At 49.4% G+C, this 25,484-nt stretch overlaps 1 protein-coding gene across 1 annotated transcript; it reads left to right on the plus strand.

Annotated features, from left to right (window-relative positions):
• The first annotated feature begins 239 nt into the window (after positions 1 to 239).
• Positions 240 to 25,383, plus strand: Numbl (NUMB like endocytic adaptor protein). The gene is made up of 10 exons (XM_076838149.2): positions 240 to 315; positions 3,739 to 3,823; positions 5,722 to 5,861; positions 7,040 to 7,114; positions 7,203 to 7,277; positions 8,327 to 8,467; positions 17,684 to 17,873; positions 19,808 to 20,113; positions 23,221 to 23,343; positions 24,217 to 25,383. Exons 1-10 carry the CDS (start codon positions 292 to 294, stop codon positions 24,858 to 24,860), a joined length of 1,803 nt encoding a protein of 600 aa, XP_076694264.2. The 5' UTR covers positions 240 to 291; the 3' UTR covers positions 24,861 to 25,383.
• The last annotated feature ends 101 nt before the right edge of the window (positions 25,384 to 25,484 follow it).

A 25,484-nucleotide genomic window follows, 5' to 3' on the forward strand; every position in this document is an offset into this window, starting at 1 on the left:
GGTTGTTCGGGCTTGGGCGTGGCCTGTGGGTGGGGCGGGGTCTTTTTTGCATATACAGCAGGCGGCCGGCCAATGGGCGGGGCCGAGGCGGGAGGGACGCTCCCCGCCCCCGGAACGGAATCCTCCGGGGAGCCGAGCTGGCTCGCGCGCGTGCATCCCGCACCATCCCCCGACCCCTGGCCGGGCCCGCGTCAGACCGAGCTGCCGTTGCCGCCGCCGCCACAGCAGCAGCAGCACTGGGGAAGCCGGGCCCAGCTGGGGCCGCGGGAGGCGGGGGCGCCCGGGCCCTGGATGTCCCGCAGCGCGGCGGCCAGCGTGAGAAGGGCGGGCGAGGGGGGCTTGGGTCGGGGGCGGCGCCGCTGCTGATGTGGCGGAGGGTGGGAGGCGGCCGCGGCGCCCGGATGGAGTGAGGATGTCAAGGCTAGAGAGGGTGATCCTGGGTGGGGGTCTAAGAAGAGAACCCCACTAAATCAAACCCGGGAAGATGGGGGGCTTGGGCACAGGCTCTTTCTTGGCAAGGCTGTGGAAATGGGGATTCTGGACACAGATCACCCCAAATCAAGGGCAGGGGTACCGAGAATCTAGGTACAACTCCCTAGGCAAGGTTTTGGGGTTGGGGTCTGGGACACAGACCCCATATCAAGCCAAAGCCTCCAGGAGGCAATTGTAGACATAATCCCTACCCCTCCTTGCCAAAGGGGGGTCTCTGAGCACAGCCACCCGCTAGGCAAGGTCTTGAGGATGGGGTCCCAGGTTACGGCTTCCCCACCAAGCCAAGGCCTGGGGGATTCCAAGCACAGACTGCCCCACTGGCCTCAGAGGCTTCCTGGGCACAGACTCCCCCCAGGACTTGGACAGCGTCCCAGCACATCCCTTCTCAAAACAAGGTCCCTGTGCCTGGGACTCCATCCCACCCCACCCCACCCTAAATAAAATAAGGAGAATTTCAGGCATCCTCCCACCCCCGCTTGAACAAGGTCCCCTAGGCCATCCCCTTTGTCCCTAAGGCTGCCCAGCTAGCTGTCCAAGAGAGGCCCCACCTGCAGACAATGCGTGGCCTCCCCCTCCCAGACCGGGGCCCCCCCAGGCTCCAAGGATTCAGGCTGGGCTGGGGGCGGCTCCCCTGGGACCGGGTGAAACCCTGTCTGTCTGCAGCTTCTGCGGTGTGAGGGCGGCTTTGTGTGTGGTACCTGGGGGGAAGGGGGGAAGCAAGGGATGGGGAGGTGGCTAGAAGTGTGACCCCATGTTTGTGTGACTGTGGCTGTGTGTGTATGCGCTGCAGTTGGTGACTGAAGAATCAGTGTCGTATGTCTGTATCCTTGTGCTTATATGTAGTGGTGTCTGTGTGTGACCCCAGTATTTGTGTGACTATGTGTGAATGACAGCGGTTCACTGTGTAAAATCCTCTGCTTTTTAGTCTGTTGGTATTTGGGTGGGTGCATGGTTGTGATTGTAGAGTTGTGGCTGTGGTTATGTCTTTTGTGACTCTGTATTTGTTTGCCTTGGTATGTGACAGCATATGTGTTGTCTTGGGTTGGGCATACGTGTGACTGACTGAAGAGGTGGGTGGAGTTGTGACTGTGTAAGTGGAGTTGTGTCTATGACCCCATATCGATGTGTGACTCTTCCAGTGACTGAGAATGTTATGGTTAGGACTATAACTGATTTTATGTACATATGAAACACAGTACTATGTGTGTGACAGCCATACATCTGAAGTCACATTGTGCCTGTGTGACTAGGATTGTGTGATGGCACTGTGCGTGACAGTGGTTGTATGTTCCTAGCCATGTCTGTGTGACTGAGGTAGTATTAGTGACTACATCTAGCTGTGTGTGTAAAACTGATTGTGTACTTACAGTCTTGCATTATGATTTTGATTATGCATTTGACTTGGTGTCTAAAACACAGGCTATTGTGAAGGGGCATTTAATTGTGTGGATGTGTCTGTGTATGCTGGTGTCAGATACCTGTGTGGATGTTCAGTGGGTGTGTATGTGACTGTGGCTTGTTTTCCTCTATGCATGTAACTTGTACGTCTGTTACCCCAGGTGACTATATGTTCTTGTATCCTAGTCTGTGAGAATGTTTGTGTCTGTAACTGTATATATATGTGTGTGTGTGCACATGCGTGTGGTGGATCACCTGTGGTTTGGTTATAAAGCAACTGGACCCTGACTGTGTACATGGCTCTGTCAAGAACCGTGACTTTTATGTAAAGCCACTTATGAATGTATGTCTGGGTCACTGTATTTCTCTGTATACACTCAACAGTGTTCGTGTGATGTAGGAAATTGAAACTGTGTTCTTGTCCCTATGTGTGAGATACTGTGTATGTAGGTGAGGTTGTGACTCTGTGTGCCTATTCTCATGGGGCTGCAATGATATGTGGCCACATACTTGTCTGTGTAACTGTGTGTCTGCATGAAGAGAGACTGTGTTCATGATGATGTGACATGATACATCTATGTGTGGGACACTGACCATGACAGATGGCTGAGTAACTTGGATACTATGCGTATACCACCATTTCTGGAATGTGTGTGGCTCTGTCTGAGGGTGGCTGTCCTTGGTGATATTTGTTTCTGGGTGGTTGCATGCCATGCCTTGTGTGTGTATGTCTGTTTCTCTGTAGTGTACCGGCTGTAGCCATCATTATCTCAGTGTGTGGTTACTTAGAGAGGACCATTGTATAAGAGAGGCCATCACAGAAGACTGACAGATACGGGGACCAAGTGTGAGCATCCAAGAGTGTATATGAGTGACTGTGTGACAGTGTGTAACAAAAAATAAAAAATAAAAAAGGTGTGTTGGCGTGATGGACACAGTAGGGCTTGAGTGTCCGTGTGCAGCTGTGGCTGTGTGGGACGTGTGTGAGTGTGGGCTTTTCAAGATCAAATGTGCGTCAGCCTGTTTCAGTGCACCCAGATGTCAGTGTGCATCAGTGGAGACAGTGTGCATGGTTGTGATGGTGTCAGTGTGTGATTGACTACTTACAGGTGACCAAATGCTGAACTCTGGCTGGGTGTGATTCTGTGGGGGGGCCTGTGATGTGGGTTTCTTGGGTGGGTGCCTGAGGAAACACAAGTGTCACTGGGTGTGGTTGTACATGTGTCTCCCTCATGGGTGTGCCTAGGCCCAGCTCTTTGTACGGGCTGAAAAATAGGAGTGACCATTATCAGTCACTGGTGTAACCAGTGTCTGTGGTGGAGCCCATCACCACATATGTAGACAAGTGTCCAGGGTAGAGCTCTATGTATCTGTGAACATGAACATGTGACCAGATATTCACAGTGGCAGCTGTGGCCGTGACTATTACGGTGTATCTCTGTGACTGGAGGTGTGTAGCTGTGATGGATGATGTCTGCGTATAATTGAATGTACAGAATTGTGACCAGGTGCTAAGGACAAGTGTAGACATGAGTTGGCTGCATGTCTGACTGTATGTTTGTGCGTAGCCCTAGATATGTGTCTAGGACAAAGCCACTCCCCCAGCACCATCCCCTTGGGTATCAAGGGCCTCCTGAGGCCAGCACATCCCCAACGGTGCCCACCTACTCATTCCTGGGCCCTTAGAACCAGGTGGCTGATCTCCCTGGTAACAGTTGCCTTGACAACCAGGGCTCTCACCAGGGAGCCTGAGATGGAGGGGGTTGGCTGAAGTCCAAGGCAGGGTGAGGAGGGGACTGAACCCCACCCCAAACAAACTTCTCACCTTCTCCTCTCTCCCTTGGGCAGAGCGGACCCAGGAGGCCTGAGCAGCATTTGCCCCCAGCCCCCTGTGGGGCCCTGGGGCCCCCTGAAACCTTCAGGACGGAGTCAGGTGAGTGCCCAGTTTGGGAAAGGGCAGGGACTGGTTGGGTTCCTGGGTGAACTATCAGAACCAGAGGAACTGTCCCTGCAGCCACACAGGTTTAACTGCAAGCATGAGTGGACACCCTCAAACATCACCCCTGCACGCTCACCAAAGCCCCCATCACAGACTCAGCCCTAAACTCTCTCACATACACCCTCTGGCATCTTCACGCTCACTGTGAGTGTGTTCAGGATCACAGTCACAGAATCACATGTCCAAAGGTGCGCGCGTGCACACACACACACACACAGAGGCAACGATCTCTTCAAATCCACAAACATGTTTACACAGTGACAGGCACACCTGAAGATATGATTAGGGAGCTCTTTGTTCACACTAGCGTGCAGGCACATGTTCACATGGATGGATCTGCACATACATCCCCAGGCAACAGCAAGACACACGGCAGCTACAGGCACTTGCCAGCCGCAACTCTCTGCTGCGTGACACATACTCTCTGATGCGTACTCTTGAGAGTGGTACATGGACACAGTCCCCCAGAAAACACACACAGACCCACAGTTTATAGACAACAACTACACTTTTAGAGACACACAGCCTCACAAATAGCACTCGCAGACCCAGGCTCTCCAAAAAAGCTACACTTAAGCAGAGAGTCTCACAAACAACACTTAGCACTCTCATGGATAATAGTCACAACTGGGTTATGAACACAGTCTCAAAAGTGTTCATGCACACCTTCACACAAGCCCCACTGAATTACAGATACATCCTCAGAACAACATTCATGTACCCACACTCTCTAATAAGACAACAGCCACATACTTTGACACAAACACACCCTTAAAAACCATAGCCACAGCTATACAGCCTCACCAACAACCACTGTCCTCTTAGAAATGGCAGTCTTGTGAATAACCATCACACATCCGTATTCATAAGCTACAGTTCCCAAGGACAATAGAACCAACCATTGGATACAGAACCCCTCACAGACGGTATTCACAGACAGACATACACCTTTACAAAACATCCACCTGCAGACATGGATGCTTCCGTACAGCCTTCTGTACAGTGTGAACACATACACAGTCGTGGCTGCCTGCGCAGATACAGACACCTCATGGATGCCATTCCAGATATACCATCATCCACTTGCAGTCATATGCATAGAGTCCCCATCTGCCTGCCATTGGTGTTTCCAGTCCTGGGTGTCTCCTCACCCTCCTCCTGCAACTGTCAGTGTGGCTTATCAGCAGTGAATATTGTCCCAGCAGCTGGCCACCTCCACCCTCATCACCTGCACCCCACATACACACAGTCTTACCTCTGACTGTTGCAGGCACGCACCACCCCAGAGGCCTTGCCTCATCTTGACACAGTTGCCTAGGAGGAGCTGTGTCTCAGAGGCACACAGACAGGCCCCCATCTCCCCACCCACACCCCAGACCTTCTGAGCCTCCAGACTCTCACACCTCACACACTTGACTCCTGCACCCCTGAACCATGCAACCCCACTCCCGGGCCCTCTGATCACCCCATCACCTTGTGACCCCTGACCCCATGCCTTCTAACCCCCATACTCTCCAACGCCTTGACCTCCCTTCCTTTGGATTCTTGTGCCAGTCACATTCCCAAACTCCAAACCCAAGTCTGTGACCTCCAACCCCCTACCCCAGATCTCTGTGCCCCTTAGTCCCACATTTTTGAATCCCTATTGCACCACTCTCAAATTCCTCTGCCTTTCTCCTGTTCCCTGACTGGAGCTGCTAGTCGAATGTCCCTAAATGCCATGTCCTTCAACCCAGTGATCCCCTAGCCCCTTAACCCCACTCTTATGTTATCTGATCCTATTTATGTTCTAACCTCCTTCCTTGACCCATACTGCTGCCCCACGTCATTAGACGGGGCAGGCACCATGAACAAGTTACGGCAGAGCCTGCGGCGGAGGAAGCCAGCCTATGTGCCTGAGGCGTCGCGCCCGCACCAGTGGCAGGCAGATGAGGACGCAGTGCGCAAGGGCACCTGCAGCTTCCCAGTCAGGGTGAGTGGGCGGGGCACCACGAAGGGCGGGGCTTGCTGCTGCGCACATGCGCACTTTTGTAACCTGGGGTTCTAAGCAAGATCACCAAAGGCCCTGTGCTATGAGCAGGAAACTTTACGTTTTCAATTAACTGTGGAGCCCATTGGAGTGGGATCCTGGATCCTTCGAAGCTGGTATTAAAAGCCAGGACCTCCTGCTGGGTGTCATCCTATTCAGTGGGGGCTCATGATTTCCAGGGGAGTAACTTCCACTACTGGAATGTCACAGTTTTGTGGCATTTGCAAAGCTTCCTGCTTTTGAGGAGCTTTCTGGGTTAGACAGCCTCAGTCCTTTATACTTTTGTAAGGTAGACAGCAAGATTCAGGGCATGGGCTATGGAGCTCAGCCTCTTCTGGCGGGAGCTGATATCTTTCTCCCTTGCCTGATTTTCTTTTCCCCAGAAGCAGGCCCTGAGTGTGAGAGGCTCATCTGGGAGGTGCAGGAAGTGCTGGTGAGAAGGATGGAGGGCGGTAAAAGCTGTGCTACTGAACTGTAGCTGGGGCAGCTCAGCTTCCCTCCTCTCCCTCTGCACTGGGGTTAAACCCAGGGGCACTCTACCACTGAGCTTCACCCCTAGCCCTTTTTATATTTTGAGACAGGGTTTTGCTAAATTGAGAAGGCTGGCCTCAAACTTGTGAACCTCCTGCCTTGGCCTCTCAAATCACTGGGATTAGCACATCTCTGGGCCAGTCTGGGCAGCTGAACTTAATCCCCCTGGGGAACCTGAGAAGCAGCCACTCCACCTGCTCAGGAGGGAGCTGGGACATGTGCCCCACCTCCCATCACTCACTGCACAGGGAGAGGGCACTGGCCCAGGCTCTTTCCACCTGCCTGACCGGCCAGGGGCCAGCAGCCTGATGTCCTCAGGCACAGAGATGCAAATACTTACACTCAGTTCAACACTGAAGTGTTAAGGCCCAGGGACATACAAGGACAGGAACCATGACCATAAAAGGTGCTATAGTTTCTGGTCTGCTTATCTGGGTAGGAATAGGATGTCCTCCTTGTAGAGTTGAAGTACAGAGTGAATTAACTTGTGACGTGCTTAGAACACTGCCTGATGCGTGGCAGATGCTCAGCGAACACTGGGAATTATTGATTACTGTGCTTATCTCATGTTCTCCCATCCCCCACCCAAGTACCTGGGCCACGTGGAGGTGGAGGAGTCCCGGGGGATGCACGTGTGTGAAGATGCTGTGAAGAAGCTGAAGGCGGTGAGTGAGGGGCTGGAGCCAGGGAGGGGACAGCCTGATGGGAAGAGGCAGACCTAACCAGGCCCCTCTGTCCCCCACCCCACTCCAGATGGGCCGGAAGTCCGTGAAGTCTGTCCTGTGGGTGTCCGCCGATGGACTACGAGTGGTGGATGACAAGACCAAGGTAGGAGGCCCGTGGGGGTCGAGTGGGCACCAGTGGGCACCTCTCCTGCTCATATTGGGGCTGAGGACACCTTCCCACCCACTCTGGGATGTCCCTCCCTCAGGAGTCTCCTAGACTACACCATGTGTTCCTGCAACGACTTGGCTCTCGTCACAGTCCTAATTTAGGAATGAGGGCTATGGTTATTTGTGAGTTGGTATCCAGAGTGGGTGAGAGCATGGACCAGAGCAGCCACCTCAGCACCAGACCTCCCACGCACCAGCTGGGGGACCCTGGGCAGGAGATTGAACTGTTCTGGGCCTCCATTGCCTCATCTCAAAAGTGGGGCTCCTAACAGACCCCTCCTTCAAATGAGAAGTATGTGCAAACTGTTTAAAACACTGCCTGGTGCTCTGTAACTGCTCATGCCCATAAATGTTAGCTGCTATGTGTTGTCAGTCTGCCCAGCCAGACAGGAGCATCATGGGGCCAGGAACTCGGTATCTGGCTTTGTTTCTTTTTCACTGTTTTTATGGAGCTGGGGGTAGAACCCAGGGCCTCTTGTATGCTAGACAAGGGCTCTACCACTGAGCTCCACCCCTAGTCCTGGGTATCTTTTGCTTTCCATTGAATCCACTGCTTCCAGGCCAAAGACTACCGGGGAGGTACCCAGGATATTCTGGGAGTTGAGTTACTGACAGAACAGTTTTGCACAGACTGAATACTGTTCCCTGCCTTTTTGCCTCATTAATACCTCCCCCAGGAAATTCTGCCTAACTCCCCACAAGCACCTGTTCTTGGCTCCTGCAGGACCCTGTGCCTCCCATCCGGGCTGACCCACCTGTCTGTGCCTCCCTCATTATAGTTTGGCTGTAACTGTGGGCCGGGCCATCTCCATCTGACTTCCCCACTGAAGTGCGAGTCTCCACCTGGCAGGGCCCACAGCTATCTCAGTGACTGCTGGGTCCCCCCACCCTGTTCAGGATGATTCAGTGCAGACGCTAAGGGAGTTTTGAACGAATATGTGAAAGACAGTTCACACCCTCTCCGGGCCTCCCGGTCCCTCCTAGGATCTGCTGGTAGACCAGACCATTGAGAAGGTCTCCTTTTGTGCTCCTGACCGCAACCTGGACAAGGCCTTCTCCTATATCTGCCGGGATGGCACCACCCGCCGCTGGATCTGCCACTGTTTCTTGGCGCTCAAGGACTCCGTGAGTATGGCCAAGGCCGTCGACTCCTCCCCCTTTGCTCTGGGGTGTCCTGGAGTCCCAGCAGGCAGCCAGGACAGCCAATTCGCTCTGTGCCAGGTTCCCTCATCTGGAGTTGGGGTGTCCTCACAGTTTTAGAGGATTCTTGTGGGACTTGAGTGGGTTAATACAAAGCACTGGGAACAGTGCCTAGCACATCCAAGTGCCTAGGAAAACATTATCATCACCCTTGTCATCACTAGTTCTTTATGTATGTCGTGAAGTGCACAGATGGCCGGTGCACAGCTGTGGATTTTTGCTTATGTATAAACCTGGCCCAGATCAAGTTATAGTTTCCTGCCCCCAGACGCTCTCTTGGGTCCTTCTCAAACAATACCCCAGGGCATCTGCTCTTCATTCAGCCTCAATACATTCACCCTGGGATTCTTCATATTTTAAGTCCCCTCTGAAAATTTGATGACAGCAAGAAATGAATCCTCTTTTTAGAAGTATTCTCCAGAGTTAGGCTACTGAGGCTTATGACAGAAGACTCTCAGATACTATGATTTCAGCAAATAGACGTTTGTTTCTGTGTCACGTGAGGGACATCCCCACACGGGGAGAGCAGCACTGATATGGCTTCTCTGGGCTCATCTTGCTGCTCCTCCAGAGTGTGGCTCCTGCTTTGTGATCCAAGGTGGATACATATGCTCCAGCCTTCACATCTTCATTCCAGTCAGCACAAAGGAGAGGGGCCTGAGGATGGCACGCCTTCTTCTTTGTAGGAGGCATAGCCCTTCCAATGACATCCCACTGGACAGTACCTGGTCACGTGGAAATTCCTAGCTGCAAAAGATGGTGGAAAATTTAGTCTTTATTATATCCTATCCCCTGGTCCCTGACTTCAAACCCTACACAATCCTTGTAAGAAGCCCCACTCTCTTTCTCCTACATTAGCCAGTATTACTTGGTTGCTAGCAATAAAAACTAATCTGGCTAATTAAAACCCAGAATGAGATTCATGGAAGGGTATGAGGAACCACACAAAATTGAAGGATACTCAGAAGCAGCACGTGTCAGAAAGGTAGAGAGCAGAGGGATGCTGTCCCAGCGGGAAGTTCCTTCAGGGTGCCATGGTGAAAGAAATCTACAACATTCTGGGTTCTAATTCTAATGAGAGAACTTGGAATTGGCCTAGCTTGGGTTATAGTCTTCCCTTTGGCCCAGGGAGGGTGGAGCACCTGGATTGGCATATACAGTGTGAAGAGGAGGTCCCCAAAGGGAAACTGGGAGCTGTTACCAAAAGCCGAGGAGTGGATGCTGCTGAGTGATGCAACACCCGCCCATCACAGACCCTAGCACTCTCCACTCAAGTATTCTCCGTTTTCCTTCCCTTCATATTTTAGAAATCTCCAACCTAAATAGCTTTAAGCCCCTGCCCTCCCAGATACGCACATAAGTTCAGCACTGAAATCAGAGTGGAAAACAAATTTGAGAATATCAGTATTGATTAGTTGGTATTGGTATGGAGTGGTGCCTACTGGGGGCTGGTATGGAGATATCAGAAACCCAGAGACCATGGCAACTGCTATTTGCTGAGCCCAGCAGAGCAAATAGTGGTCATATCAGCTATTGATTGCTTGGAAACATTATGGCTTAAACTTACACTCAGTTGTTATCTTTCATGGTTTCTGAAATAAATCTCATTCCAAAACATTTTCCTCACCCCTAAGAGAAATCCCATACCCATCAAGTTCTCACTCCTTGTCCCCACCCCCACCCCCGAAGCCCCTGGCAGCTGCTAATCTGCATCTTTCACTGTGGATTCACCTATTCTGGATATTTCACTTAATGGAATCATGAGTATGTGACCTTTCATGTCTGGCTTCTTTTACTTCATATAGTGTTTTCAAAGTTCATCCGTCCTGTGGCATGAGTCAGAGCTTCCATCCTTTTTATAGCTGAATAATATTCCATTGAATGGACACGTACTATGTTTTATTGATCTTTTCAGCCCTCCATGGACATTTGGATTGTTTTTGCCTTTTGGCCTTTGCGAACAATGCTGCTATGGACATTTAGGGACAAATATTTGCTTGAATACCTGATAGGTCAGGAATTTGGGGGAAAGTCCAGCTGGGTGGCTCTGGATCCAGGCTCTCTGAGGTCACTGTTTCAGACAGTGTCTGGGGCTGTAATACCAGACATTTTTCTCTCTTCCTGTGTTCTCAGGACTTTTCCACAGGTCTTCCTTTTCTTTTCCTTTTTTGAATCCAGGGATGCTCTACCACTGAGCTACATTCCCAGCCCTTTTTGAGACAAGATCTTGCTTAGTTGCCTGGGCTGGACTTGAACTTGTGGTCCTCCTACCTCAGCCTCCTGAGTTGTTAGGATCATTGGTGGGCCAGGGAGTCTTTCCAGCATGGAGCATTCAGAAGAGCTCAGGGCTCCAATGTGAGTCTCAAGAGAGGGAGAAAGAGGAAGTGGGTGGGAGAGAGGAGGTTGGGGGAGAGAGAGACTTAGAGAGCATGAGGAGGAAGCCAAGTGGCCACTGGACCCCGTCTTGGACATCACCTGGCATGGCTCCCATGGTACTCCATTCGTCCAGTCAATCACAGAGGTCTTCCCAGGTTAAGGGGAAAAGGACACAGACTTCACTTCTGATGGGGGAGTGAAAGGTTCTGGAAGAACATGTGAAGCCAGAAATTTGTCATGGCTATTTTTGGAAAACCCACTGCCACATGTTAGTGGTGTGCATTCAGTGTCCAAGCACCTGGCCATGCGTGGGACAATGGGCACAAATGACGTCTCCCCTCTGGGGATAACAGCCGTGGTTCCTCACGGGTTCACTGTGGAAGCCTTCGTTAAGATCACACGCAGAAAGTTCTAAGCAGAGTCCAGAAGCAAGTGTTCAATAAGTTGGAATTGTTTAGCAATGAGACTCAAGCTATTTGGGGATGAGAGTCAAAGCTGGAGAAGAGCGGGGCCATCTGCTGTGGGTAGAGAATGTGACTGTGGGCGAATTCTTCCTACTTCCAAGCTTCAGGTTTTAAATATTAGCAGTGGAATCCCCAAGATTCCTCAAGTTCAACTTATTTTTTTTTTTAGGTGAAATTCATATAAAGCCAGTCATTTAAAATTGTACAGTGCAGTGGCATTTAGCACATTCACAATGATGTTTAACTGTCAACTCTGTCTAGTTCCAAAACATTTTCCTCACCCCTGAGGGAGACCCCATGCCCATTAAATACTTACTTCCTGTCCCCACACCTACCGATGAAGCCCCTGGAAACTGCTCATCTGCTGGCTTCCTCTGTGGATTTACCTATTCAGGTTATGCCATTTAGTGGAATCATGTACCATGTGACCTTTTGAGCCTGGCTTCCTTCACTTAGCACGGTTTCCAGGTTCATCCATGTTATGGTATGAGTCAAGAGCCCAGTCCTTTTATTGCTAAGTAACATTGCATTGTGTGTATATGGACCCATTTTGTTTATTGATTCATCCCTCCATGGACATTGTGTGTGCCTTTGCCTTTTGACTATTGTGAGCATTGCCGCTCTGGACATTTGTGTGCGAGTATTTGTTTGAATATCTGTTCAGGTCTTTTGGGTATGTACCTAGTAGTGGAATTGATGGTTATATGAGAACTCCCTGTGTAACTTCTCGAGAAATGGTCAAATTATTTTCCACAGTAGCTACACCATTTTGCATCCACATTTACAGTAAATGAGAGTTCCAGTTTCTCTGCATCCTCGCTGATACTTGTTATTTTCCTTTTATAAAATTATAACCATTCAGGGCTGGGGCTGGGGCTGAGCGGTAGCGCATTTGCCTGGCATGTGTGAGGCACTGGGTTCGACTCTCAGCACCATGTATAAATAAATAAAATAAAAGTCTATCAACAACTACAAAAAATTAAAAATTATAACCATTCTACGAGGTGTGAAGTAGCATCTCATTGTAGTTTGATTTGCATTTCTATGATGGTTAATGATGTTGAGCATCTTTTTTGTGTGTTTATTGGCTATCATATCTTCTCTGGAGAAGGGTCTATTGCAGTCCTTCACTCATTTTTAAATTGGGTCGATTTCATTTTTTAAAAAATAATTTTAGTTGTAATTGGACACAATACCTTTATTATATTTATTTTTATATGGTGCTAAGGATTAAACCCAGCACCTCACATGTGCTAGGCAAGCGCTCTACCGCTGAGCCACAACCCCAGCCTGGGTCAATTTCATTTTGCCGTTCAATTGTAAGAGTTCTTTATATATTTGGATACTAGACCCTTATCAGACATATGACTTGCAAATATTTCACCCCATTTTGCCATTTTATTTTTACTTCCTTGAGTATCCTTTAATACATAAAGGTTTTTAATATTGCTCAAATTAAAACTTGTCTGTTGTTTTCTTACATTTAGGTCTGTGATCCATTTTGAGTTCATTTTTGTTTTGCACTGGGGATTGAACTCAGGGCCTCATGCGTGCTAGGCAAACGCTCTACCACTCAGCTATATCTCTAGCCCTTAGAATTAATTTTTGCATATGATGTCAGTTATGGGTTCAACTTCATTTTTTTTTTCATATGGATATCCAATTTTCCAAGCACCATTTGTTGAAGAAACTATTTTTTTCCCCATTGAATGGTCTTGGTACTCCTGTTGAAAATCAATTGACCATACACAGATGGGCTTATTTCTGGGCTCTCAACTCTATTTCATTTGTTTGTGTGTCTGTCCTGATGCCAGTCTGTACTGTTTGCCTAAGATAGTTCTATGTAGTAAGTTTTGAAATCAGGAAGTGTGATTCTTCTGCTTTATTTTTTTTCCAAATTATTTTGGCTATTCTGGATTCTTTGGAATTCCATATGAACTTTAGAATCAACTTTTCCATTTCTGAAAAGAGACGATTGAGGTGTTTTTGTTTCTGGTACTGAGGAGTGAACCCAGGGACACTTAACCACTGAGCCATCTCCTGGCCCCATTTTTATTTTTTATTTTGAGACAGAGTCTCACTATTGCTTAGGGCCTTGATAAGGTGCTGTGAGACTGGCTTTGACCTTGCAATCCTCCCGCCTCAGCCTCCTGACCCAGTGGGATTACAGGCATGTGCCACCGTGCCCAGCTCCCATTGGAATTTTGATAGAGATTTCATTAAATCTGTAGATCACTTTGGGGAATATTGCCATCTTAACCATATTAAACCTTTTAATTTATGAGCATAGGATATTTTTCTATTTATTTAGATCATCTTTAGTTTCTTTCAGCAATGTTTTATAGTTTTCAAGTGAAAAACATATACATTGAAAATATATTTATTCATAACCATTTTATTCTTTTAAATATTATTATAAATGAAATTGTCTTAATTTCATTTTTGGATTGTTCATTGCTAATGTAGAGACACAACTGAGTTTTGTGTGTAGATCTTATATTCTGCAGTGTTGCTAAATTTATTAGCAATAATTATGGAATTTTCAGGATTTTCTGTATAATACCATGTCATCTGCAAACGGGGATCATTTTACTTCTCCCTTTCCAGTTTGGATGCCTTTTCCTTTTCTTATCAAGTTACTCTTCTTTATTCCCCCCCTTGCAGTACTGGAGACTGAGCCCAGTGCTTCACACATGCTGGACGAGTACTTACCACTAGGCTACATCCGCAGCCTTTTTAAGCTTTATTTTTGAGATAGGGTCTCACTAAGATGCTCAGGTTAGCCTCAAACTTGTGATCCTCCTGCCTTAACCTCCCAAGTCACTGGGATTAACTACTCATGGCTCCCTCTAATTGCTCTTAGCAGAACTTAATAACAAATAGAGTGAGAAAATCAGAGCTGGGCATGGTGGGTGGCAAGCGATTATAGTCCAAGCTACTCCAGGGGCTGAGTCAGAGAACCACTTGAGCCCAGGAGTTCACGGCCAGTCCGTGAGACCTTTAAAAAGTGGGTTGGGAGAGGGCATCTAGTCTTGTTCTCAATCTTAGATGGAAAGGATTTTTTTTTAAAGCATTTATTGCCTTTTTAATGTTTGCTGAGTCCACCCCAGGTGCAGGTCTATTTTTTTTTTTTTTCATGTGATGCTGGGGATTGAGCCCAGGGCCTTGTGCATGCTAGGCACGCACTCTACCAACTGAGCCATGTCCCCAGCCCAGATAGAAAGTTCTTAGTCTTTCACCCTGGAGTGTGATATATATTGTCAGTTGGGTTTTTTATTTTGTTTTGTTTTGTTTATACCACAGATTGAACTCAGAGGCACTCAACCACTGAGCCACATCCCCAGCCCCATTATGTATTTCATTTAAAGACAGGGTCTCATTGAGTTGCTTAGCACTAAGCCATTGCTGATGGCTGGCTTTGAACTCAAGATCCTCCTATCTCAGCCTCCTGAGCTGCTGGGATTACAGGCGGGGCCACCGCATCTGGCTGTGAGTTTTTTATAGATATCCCTCATGGGGTTGAGGAAGTTTCCTTCTATTCCTACCTTGTTGAGTGTCTATCATAAAAGGACATTGAGTTTTGTCAAGTGTTTTTTTTTTTTTCCTCATCAATTGAGATAGTTACCTTTCTTTCCCCTCATGTGGTTTTCTTCCTCTTAATGTGGCGCATTACATTGATGGACTTTCTCATGTTGAACTAACCTTGCATTGCCAGGATAAACCCCCCTTTTAATATGCTGCTGGGTCCAATTTACTATTATTTTGTTGAGGATTTTGTTTTCAAATTTAACTTTCAGAGATGGCTGAGCCTCTTAGTTAGGAAATCAAAGTCAGATAAAATGCATGTGAACCCCAACTCTGCCACTGTAGTAATTGCAAGGATGTGTTGATGTCCCATCTGAGCCCCAGTTTCCTCCTGTGTAAAGTGGGTTCACAAGAGGGTTCCCTGCCTGGCACTGTTGGGAGGATCCCATGAGAGGATGCATATCGGGGTTCAACCCAGGGCTGGAAAGATTGATGCTGACATATGTATGATACTTTCTGTGCCCAGCTTTGTTCTGAATGCCTGACATATATTAGTTCACCTAATTCTTGCTGCAACCCTGTGGAATAGGTACTGTTAGCACCCACATTTTACCAGAAGGAGACTCCAATATTGGAAGGTGAAGTGATTTCCTTGAGAAAATCTTGGGAAGTGGGAAGCCAGTGTCAATCCCAGGCCGCTGGGCTTAGAACCTCACAAATGGTTCTCTTTTTTTTTTTTAAATTTTTTATTTATTTTTTAGTTTTCGACAGACACAACATCTTTGTTTGTATGTGGTGCTGAGGATCGAACCCGGGCCACACGCATGCCAGGCAAGCGCGCTACCGCTTGAGCCACATCCCCAGCCCTACAAATGGTTCTCAAGAACAGTGGTCATCGTCTCTCCCCAATATTTTATTGTAAAGTTTTTCCAAGCATGCAACAAAGTTGATGGACTTGTACAGTCACCCATCCCCCAGATCTTTTTTTTTTTTTTTTTTTTTGATACCAGGGATTGAACTCAGGGGCACTTACTTAACCAATGAACCACATACCCAGATCTTTTTTTTTTTTTTTTAATAGGGTCTCACTGAGATGCTTAGCACCTTGCTAAGTTGCTGAGGCTGGCTTTGAATTCACTATCCACCTGCCTCAGCCTCCTGAGCCACTGGAATTACAGGCATGCACTACCGTGGCTGGCTCACCCCAAATATTACTGTTAACATTTGCCTGGGCTTGCTTTACCACATATCTATCCGTCTTATTTGGAGGATGCATTTGAATGTTGCAGACATCAAAATCTTCACCCTAAACACTTTGGCATGTGTTCCATATTGTAGAATTCATATTTTTCTTTCAAAGTAAAATTCATGTTCGTCTTGATAAGTTCAGGCTGCTGTAACCCAATACCACAGACTGGGTGGCTTAAAAAAACAAGCTTTTATTTCTCACAGGCCTGGAGCCTGGAAGCCCAGATCAGAGTGCCAGTGTGGTGAGGGTTCTATTCCTGGTTTGCACATGGACTCCTTGCTATGTCCCCGCTCCGAGGGGGTGGGTGGATCTTGTATCTCTTTTTCTTTTTCTAAGGCCACTAATCTTATCACAGGGACCCCACCTCCAAGTACCATTGCATTGAGGTATTAGGGCTTCAACAGATGAATCTGGAAGGGAACACAGACATCAGTTCATAGCAACACTGTGCATATTTGCTGAGTTCTGACAACTGCATACATCTGTGAAACTCCAGCCCCTACAAGGTCTAGAACACTGCCACCACCCAGAACAAATGCTCCTGCCCCTGCCGGCTCTGGAAGGGGCCCCTGTCATTTGGCACTCTACCATTGAACTACACCCCCAGCACTTGTTTTATTATTATTTTGAGCTGAGGCTGGCCTTGAACTTAAGATAGCATAGACACCAGAGTACCTGGGATATACTCAATATGTTTTTTTTTTTTAATATTTTTTAGTTGAAGTTGGACACAACACCTTTATTTTATTTATTTATTTTTATGTGGTGCTGAGGATCCAACCCAGTGCCTCACACATGCCAGGCAAGTGCTCTGCCACTGAGCCATAACCCCAGCCCCACCTAATGTTTTTGTTGTTTGTTTGATATTGGGGGATACCAGGGATTAAACCCAGGGGGTGCTTCAGCACTGAGCTGCATTTCCAGCACCACCCCCCGCTTTTAAAAAAAGTTTAGGGGGTATGGTGATTGAACTCAGGGGTACTTGACCTCTGAGCCACACCCCCAGCCCTATTTTGTGTTTTATTTAAAGTCAGGGTCTCACTGAGTTGCTTAGCACCTTGCATTGCTGAGGCTGGCTTTGAACTCACCTTCCTCCTGCCTCAGCCTCCCCAGCCGCTGGGATTACAGACATGCCCTGGCTGTTCTTTGATTTTTAGAGGTGGTTTCTCTGTTGCTCAAGCTGGTCTGGAATTCCCAGGCTCAAGTGATCTTCCTGCCTCAGCCTCCTGAGTCGCTGGGACTACCCTCTCCAACATTTTTTTTTTCTTTTATTCTTTTTGTGGTGCTGGGGATGGAACCCAGCGCCTTGACAAGCATTAGGCTAGTGTTCTACCAATGATCTAAACCGCCAACCCAAAGGACTGCTGTTTGTAATCCTGGTGCAGTTGAGCACGGGGCCCAGAGAGGGAGAGGGACTTATGTGAGGGGCAGATGAGCTCCAGCACCTAGTGGCAGGAACTCTACTCCTGGCTTCCAGTCCTTCAGCCTGTGGGATAGTATCTCTAACCCTGGGACCTCTCCGCACAGGGTGAGAGGCTGAGCCACGCAGTGGGTTGCGCTTTCGCTGCATGCCTGGAGCGCAAACAGCGACGAGAGAAGGAATGTGGGGTCACAGCCGCCTTCGATGCCAGTCGCACCAGCTTCGCGCGCGAGGGCTCCTTCCGCCTGTCGGGGAGCGGGCGACCCACAGAGCGCGAGGCTGCGGACAAGAAGAAAGGTGGGTGCTGCCTGACATTCGGCGGATGCAAGTGGGCTCCCCATTTTGCGGGCGATTGGGTGAGGGTGAGTAATGAAACACAGGGACACAGAGACCCTGCTGCTGGCTGCAGAGTTTGGTTTTAGTTTATAAAACCAAAAATCTTCAGTCTATAAAGAGTTTATTGGAGCAAAGTGCTGCCGGCCAGGAACCAGACAAAGTTCACCAAGTCCGGGTGCCCCAGGGTTTTCTGCCCTGTGTATCAAGACTTGCAAAGATGGTTGGCCGAATTATGGCCAGGATTTTAAAAAATGAAATAGAATAGAAAATATCAGAGTACATTGACTGTGAAGTATAATATAATGATACATTTATTTCAGTGTGTGTGTGATGGCTTCACACTTAAAAGATGCATCTTATTTGGAGCTGCTATCCAGAAAGAATGAGGGCAGGGCATGTGACAAAAATAATAAAAGCAATGATCAAGTATGCAGTGCTTCCATTTACCAACATTTCTCTTAGCATTTACATAGGATGTTAGAACTTAACAAAGAATGTTGTCAGGTGCAAACTCTGTTACAAGTGCTTTTGAATTTGCAGAGAGTTTGTTCCCAAAGGATATGCTAATTTTCAAGGACTTTGCATTGCTGAAGGCACTTCACTGTTTGCACAGCCAAATAGGAGTTTACAGTGAAGTCTGATTTGCTGCACATCTCACAGTGTGCTGCTGCTGCTGCTTTTGCGGCTGCGCTGAATCACAGCCTGGAGGCACTACGTTTTCTCAGCGCTGGGGAGCAATGCACTGGCCACAGCAGAGTTGTTTATGAAGCTTTTGTCGGATTCCAGAGCACTGAACATTCACTACCTTAACTGACCTTTCCAGGAGGCTTGGGGAGGTAGCCTAGGGATGTTTATCCCAGGTTTCTAGTCGGGAAACTGGAGCCCAGAGAGGGGAAGGGACTTCCTGAGGTCATAGAGTGAGATGGTGAAGAGAGGTGGATTCCCAGTCCAACCTGTCCTGGGCTGTTTCCATGGCCCTGGGCCCTGTCTGGGTAGGCTTGTCACCTCATGATGGAAGAAATGCCCTGGGTGACATCCCTCCAGGGGACATAGCTCTGATGGGGTCGTATTTGGAGGAAGAGTATGTGTCTGTGGATTGGTGTGGAGAGTGGGAACCTGCCCCGAGAACACTGCCTGTGGTGCCAAGTGGGAAGCCAGGTGTCCCCAAACGACAATCCCAGAGTAGAGGGAGCTCAGGGGGAGGGGCTGGAACAACCTGGAAAGCTTCCCAGAGGATGAATCCTGCCAAACCCTGACTAGAATGACTGGTCACGACTGAGGGAAGGAAGAGGGTCCCTTGAAGTGGGAAGAATGGTGGGAAGTAGGGAAACAGGGAGAGGGACAGAAAAACAGCAAACTGAGGACAGACCAAGCCCAGACATGCAATGGCCCGTGAGGGCAGGCAGGTGAAACAGACTCCAGGGGCAGCCTGCCCTGTCATGGTGGTGTCACTCGGGCAAATCACTGGCTTTCGTTGGACCTCGGTTTCCATCTCTGTAAAATGACAATGGTCTTAACCTGGTGGGTGGTCATGTGGGTGGAGCAAATTAATTCTTGTGGAGCCCCAGGAACAATGCCTGATAGGTTGTTTGCACACCAAATAAGTGTTTGTAAGTTATTAAAAAGGAAGATAACTCCGAGGGAGAAATGGCCAGAGCAGGGGAAGAAAACACATCAGGGACAGAAATCTGGAGAGACCCAGAGAGTCACTATGTGGGGGACAGTTCTCCAAGGGCCTCCTAGGAAAGGTGATCTTAACTTGGGTGGGGGTTAGGGACGTTTCAGGGCTCTGTCTTGAGGGCAGAATAGATCCCGGGGAATGGTCAAGAGGACTGGCGGGAGAGGTCCGAGCTGCAAGGTGAGATGTCTAACCTGCTGTCTTCCCATGTCTCCAGCAGAGGCAGCAGCTGCCCCCACTGTGGCTCCCGGCCCTGCCCAGCCTGGGCATGTGTCCCCGACACCAGCCACCACATCCCCTGGTGAGAAGGGTGAGGCAGGCACCCCTGTGGCCACAGGCACCACTGCAGCTGCCATCCCCCGGCGCCACGCCCCTCTGGAGCAGCTGGTTCGCCAGGGCTCCTTTCGTGGGTTCCCAGCGCTCAGTCAGAAGAACTCGCCTTTCAAACGGCAGCTGAGCCTACGCCTGAATGAGCTGCCATCCACGCTGCAGCGCCGCACTGACTTCCAGGTGAAGGGCACAGGTGAGCCCTGGGCTCAGTGGAAAGGGGCTTCAGCATCAGCAGTATTTGGTGTGGGCAGGGCTAGAGGAGAAGTGGTACTCATCGTTCCTTCCTGATTAGCACTGTCTGCCAGAAGCAAACGGCTAGGCAGGTGGAACGCATCATGATCAATTAACAGTGTCTGCCATGGGCAAGGAACAGAAGATGCGTAGCACAGATCATGATTGTTTAGACATAGCTGCTATGGGAAGGGGTAGCAAAGAGGTATCACCGGTCATGATCAGTTAGCGGTGTCTGCTGTGGTTAAGGGAAGGGAGCAAAATGGCGCAACCACGATTGGTTAGAAAATCAGCTAGAGCACATTCACAATAGCTAAACTGTGGAACTAGCCTAGATGTCTGTCAATGGGTAAATGGATAAAGAAAACGTGGTACATATACCCAACGGAGTTGTATTCAACCATAAAGAAAAATGAAATTATGACATTTGCAGAACAATGAATGGAACTCAAGAACATTGTGTTAAGTGAAATAAGCCAAACTCAGAAAGTCAAAGATTCTATTTTTTTTCCTCATATGTGGAAGCTAGAGAGGAAAAAGAAAAGAAAGATAAAGAGGGATTAGTAGAGTGGAGGAAAACTAAATGGAGATCAATAGACCAGAGGAAAGGGAGGGAGGTTAAGGAAAAGGGGAAAACTGGGGAATTATATTGGCCAAATTATATTGTGCACATATGAATATATAACCATGATCCCACCATTATGTACAAATATAATACATCAATAAAAATATGTAAAAAAGGGGACTGGGGAAATAGCTCAGTTGGGAGAGTGCTTGCCTTGCATGCACAAGGCCCTGGGTTTGATCTCCAGCAAAACTCACACCCACACACACACAAAGAAAAAAATATATATATATATGTGTGTGTGTGTGTGTGTGTGTGTGTGTGTGTAAAAGGGAAAAAAAAGAAAAATCTGCTATAGGCAGAGAAGTCTACCATGGGCAAGGGAAAGAAGAGAAGCAGCATAGGTGTCCTCTTTTGCTCAGGAGTAGGCTAAAGCATCATGGTCTAATGCCCTTCCCAAGCATGTGGCCAGTAGAGCCATGAGATCTGGCCAGGTGAAGGATAAAGGTCCTCAGGATCGCAGCAGAGGAGGATTGTGATAGATTTGCACTGTGTGCCTGAGGCAGGAAGAATAGAGGCATGGTGGCATACATCATGAACTCCTGACAGTGTCTGCCATGAGCAAGAAAAAGAGAGTGGGCCTGTTTGCTGTATGATTAATTAGCAAAGTTTGCCGTGGGCAGGGGAGAAGAGAGAGAAGCTGGGTGTTATGCCTTTGCCCAAAGGAAAAACTCCCAGAATTTGGTCAGTGGAGCCTTGAGGTCTGGCCAGGTAAGAGGTAAGGTGAACAAAGAACTCCGTGAGGGAAAATGGCCTTGTATTCTGTTGTTGCCTGCCATGGGCCAGGGAAAGGAGAGAGGTGGCAGGGTACCATGTTTTTGCTCAAGAGAGACAGGCAGGCGGTCTACTTGCCCTCCTAGCAGTCTGGGAAGCCATGCACTCTGGCCCACTCTCTTGCTTCCATATGTCAAATCTGGGACTTCTGTCCCTTATGGCTTGGGGATTGGTGTGGGAGGGTGTTGATTTGTATCCACTGTTGAGCAGATGCCAGCGCACATTGAGAATGACGCACACTTCTCCACGTCCTGCAGCATTCCCAGACTGTCACACACCCTCACATAGGCTGTCCTCGCACAGCCTGACATTAAACGCCACCCAGGTCCCTCACACCGGCGCCCTGAGGAGCAGCAGGCTCCCGGGCTCTGTCCAGGAGCCTCACACTCCTGCGGCCAGCTGCACACTGACTTGAACTTGCCCCATAGAAATTTCAGACACCAATGTCACACACACTTAGAGGTCACAGACTTAGAGTTACATATGTGCAGAAATCTCACATGCTCAGAAGTCACATACCCAGATGACACAAATACACATCTAAATCCACACAAACTTGGTAGCTACCATGTAGATTTGTGCAAACACTCTCTCTCTCTCTCTCTCTCTCTCTCTCTCTCTCACACACACACACACACCTCTCCATCACACAAGCGAAATCACTCACATTCACACTTGGGAATGGCACGTCAGAATGCCTCACACTTGAACTTCAGTCCCACTCAGAGGCTCTACCCTCAGGCGCCACATGCCTGTTTCCACGAACACACAGTCTTCATGGACATTGACCTGGAAACCACACGGCCCCCACCTGGGACCCTATGTCACACATGCTGACTCCCACAGTCGCTTCTTTCCAATGCTCCCTAGAGCATCCCACATGCCCCCCTGGAGATAGTCACTTACTAAAATGTCACAGATGCTTGTCACACATCACATATGGCAGCTATTTGCTTATTTGGATGGTACCTGCATTCCTCCCAAGCCCTCACAAGGCCACCATGCCTGCTCCACGCCTCCTGTCTTGCCGGCATAGGTGCACCACTGCCCTCATGACATATGTGATAGGCCGGCTGCTTGGGTGGCAGGGGAGTCGCATCTTTACCCAAGTAGGATGCATGATCCCCAGCCGACGAACAGCGTGTGGCCCGCCTTCATGCTGACCAGCCCATGCTCTTGCCATATAGGCAGTGGAATGCGTTTTCTAAATTAATATGTCTTTAAACATTTTATGTATTTCATGGGAGGAAGGCACACTGGGGATCGAACCCAGGGGCATTCTGCTATGAGCTGCATCCCCAGACCTTTTTATTTTTTTAATTTAGAGACAGGGTCTCACTAAGTTGCTGGGGCTGGCCACAAACTTGGGAGTAGCTGGGATTACAGGTGTTTTACTGTGCCCAGCTTGTTAAACATTTTAAACATCACTTGTGGTTTGTGGCCACTCATAGCTCTTGGGTCCTTGGTTTGGGGTCTCTGCCACTGCCAGTCATCAGATGTCACATACTGACCTGTCTGTTTACCACTCAGATGTTTCTCTCTCACCCACACAGTTATTTTGGTGGCCATAGTCATCTAGTGACTATAGAGTGGCCCTGGTGCAGGGAAAGGGCAGGGCTGCAGCAGTGCCCAGGGCTATTTGTTGACCTCTGCCCTTCCTGACTTCCCAGTACCTGAGATGGAGCCTCCTGGTGTCAGTGACAGCGATGGCATCAATGCTCTGTGTACACAGATCAGCTCATCTTTCGCCAGTGCTGGGACAGCAGCATCAGGGCCCCCATCTGCCACAACAGGTAAGTCCTTTGGTGTCTTCCATCAGGACAGATCCCCTAAAGTGCCCTCCTGCATTCCTCTTCTCATTTCAGGGCTACCTTGGAAACTCCAGGGATCCTGAAATGGTCAAGGGTTAGAATCAGCTCAGAGCCATGGATCAGCTCAGAGCCAAGGATCAGCTCAGAGCCATGGATCAACCTAGAACCATGGGATCAGCTTAGAACCATGGGTCAACTTGGAGCCATGGGATCAGCTCAGAGCTGTGGATCAGCTCAAAGCCACAGATCAGCTTAGAGCCATGGATCAATTTAGAGCCATGGGATTGGCTTAGAACCGTCGATCAGCTTAGTCCTCTAGGACTGTCTTAGAACCATGGATGCCAGTGACACTGACACTCAAATCCATGGGCTCCTCCTTGAAGCAGGCGAGAACCTCAGGATTTCAAATAGTATAATTGTAGACCTCTAGACCCTTAGAAAATACAGACTTAAAACAATCGAATCTTCTGTGTTAGAACAGTAAACTCTGAGAAAGATCCGTGCAACCTTGGAATCTTAGCCTCAGGATATATACTACATTCTCAAATGATTGGAATCCAAGGTGATGTTCAAAGTTACTACCAGGTATGGCGCTGATCAATGAGAAGAGCAGTGGATCTGGGTGAGCATGGGGCCACAGAGCCTCAGAATTATGTAGAAACAGACCTGTTATGTGGTCCAGAGTGGTTAAGTCACTTTCCCAATGTCAGCACAGCCAGTAAGGAGCTGAGCTGGCACTCGAAGGCAGACAACTGGCTCTAGAACCCATGCTCTCATCCCAGGCCATCCCTGTTCCCAGCCTGCGATTCTTCCACTGCAGCCTTTGTCCCTCACCTGCTCCTCTCCTCTCTCTAGGGACTTCTGCCTGGGGTGAGCCCTCTGTGCCCCCTGCACCTACCTTCCAGCCTGGGCACAAGCGGACCCCTTCGGAGGCTGAGCGATGGCTGGAGGAGGTGTCCCAGGTGGCCAAGGCCCAGCAGCAGCAGCAGCAGCAGCAGCAGCAGCAGCAGCAAGCGGCCTCAGTGCCCCCAGTGTCCACCATCCCCCCTGCCCTGCAGCCCTTCCCTGCCCCTATGGGGCCCTTTGACACAGCACCTGCCCAGGTGGCCGTGTTTTTGCCACCCCCACACATGCAACCCCCATTCATACCTGCCTACCCAGGCCTGGGCTACCCGCCCATGCCCCGGGTGCCTGTGGTGGGCATCACACCCTCGCAGATGGTGGCCAACGCCTTCTGCTCAGCTGCCCAGCCCCAGCCTGCCACCCTACTTGGGAAAGCTGGGGTCTTCCCACCCCCTGCCGCACCCAATGCCCCTGGGGGCCAGGCCCGTCCACGCCCCAATGGGGCCTCCTGGCCCCCAGAGCCTGCACCGGCCCCTGCCCCTGAGTTGGACCCCTTTGAGGCCCAGTGGGCAGCATTAGAAGGCAAACCCACTGTGGAGAAGCCCTCCAATCCCTTCTCCGGAGACCTGCAGAAGACCTTCGAGATTGAACTGTAGCTCAAGCTGCCCTGCCCACCCCATCACCCTGTCACCCCCAGGTGCACCACACCTGGGAATGGAGGCACAACCTCTCCCGTAGTCCTGCTCCTTGGGGCTGCGCCCCTCAATTCCCCCTGAGTCCTCTCTGCCACTCCCAAACCTCTACAGAACCAACATTGTGAAGCCCAGGTTGCGACAGGACGAAATTCAGGGACGGACCCAGCCTGGCTAAGGGAGCCATGTCACTGCCAGATGTAGGCTGGCAATGCACTCTCTCCTGCCCCAGACACAGGGGGACGGCCTCAGTCCCAAGGATGTCCATGGTTCAAGTTCCAATCCCCAGTTTCTGTTGCTGACCTTTCACCTTCTAGTGTTGGGCAGGATGAAGGAGGGAGGCCCTCATAGGGGCTCTCCTAGGCCCCACAAGAGTGCCCACCCCAAATCTGCTCATCTCCTCCCCCACACACAGCACAAGTAAGGGCTTCCCTCTGCCCTCGCTGCGTTCACTGCCAATGCTGTGCTCACCCCTACTCGGGGCCCACATCTGTCTTCCAGGGGGGCCAAGGTCTCACGGGGGCAAGGCCAAGCTGGGGGCCCAGAGGTGGGGGAGGGGGGAGGGAAGATGCTCAGTTACCTCATGTT

This window comes from Callospermophilus lateralis, chromosome 18 (assembly GCF_048772815.1).
Source record: "Callospermophilus lateralis isolate mCalLat2 chromosome 18, mCalLat2.hap1, whole genome shotgun sequence".
Classification (NCBI taxonomy): Eukaryota; Metazoa; Chordata; class Mammalia; order Rodentia; family Sciuridae; genus Callospermophilus; species Callospermophilus lateralis.

What these genes read in the sequence shown, in the direction of transcription:
- Numbl (XM_076838149.2), top strand. Translation starts at nt 292, where the DNA reads ATGTCCCGCAGCGCGGCGGCCAGC. An exon ending in TGGTGGATGACAAGACCAAG is followed by an intron (nt 7,278 to 8,326) that starts GTAGGAGGCCCG and finishes GGTCCCTCCTAG; the next exon opens with GATCTGCTGGTAGACCAGAC. An exon ending in TCTTGGCGCTCAAGGACTCC is followed by an intron (nt 8,468 to 17,683) that starts GTGAGTATGGCC and finishes CTCTCCGCACAG; the next exon opens with GGTGAGAGGCTGAGCCACGC.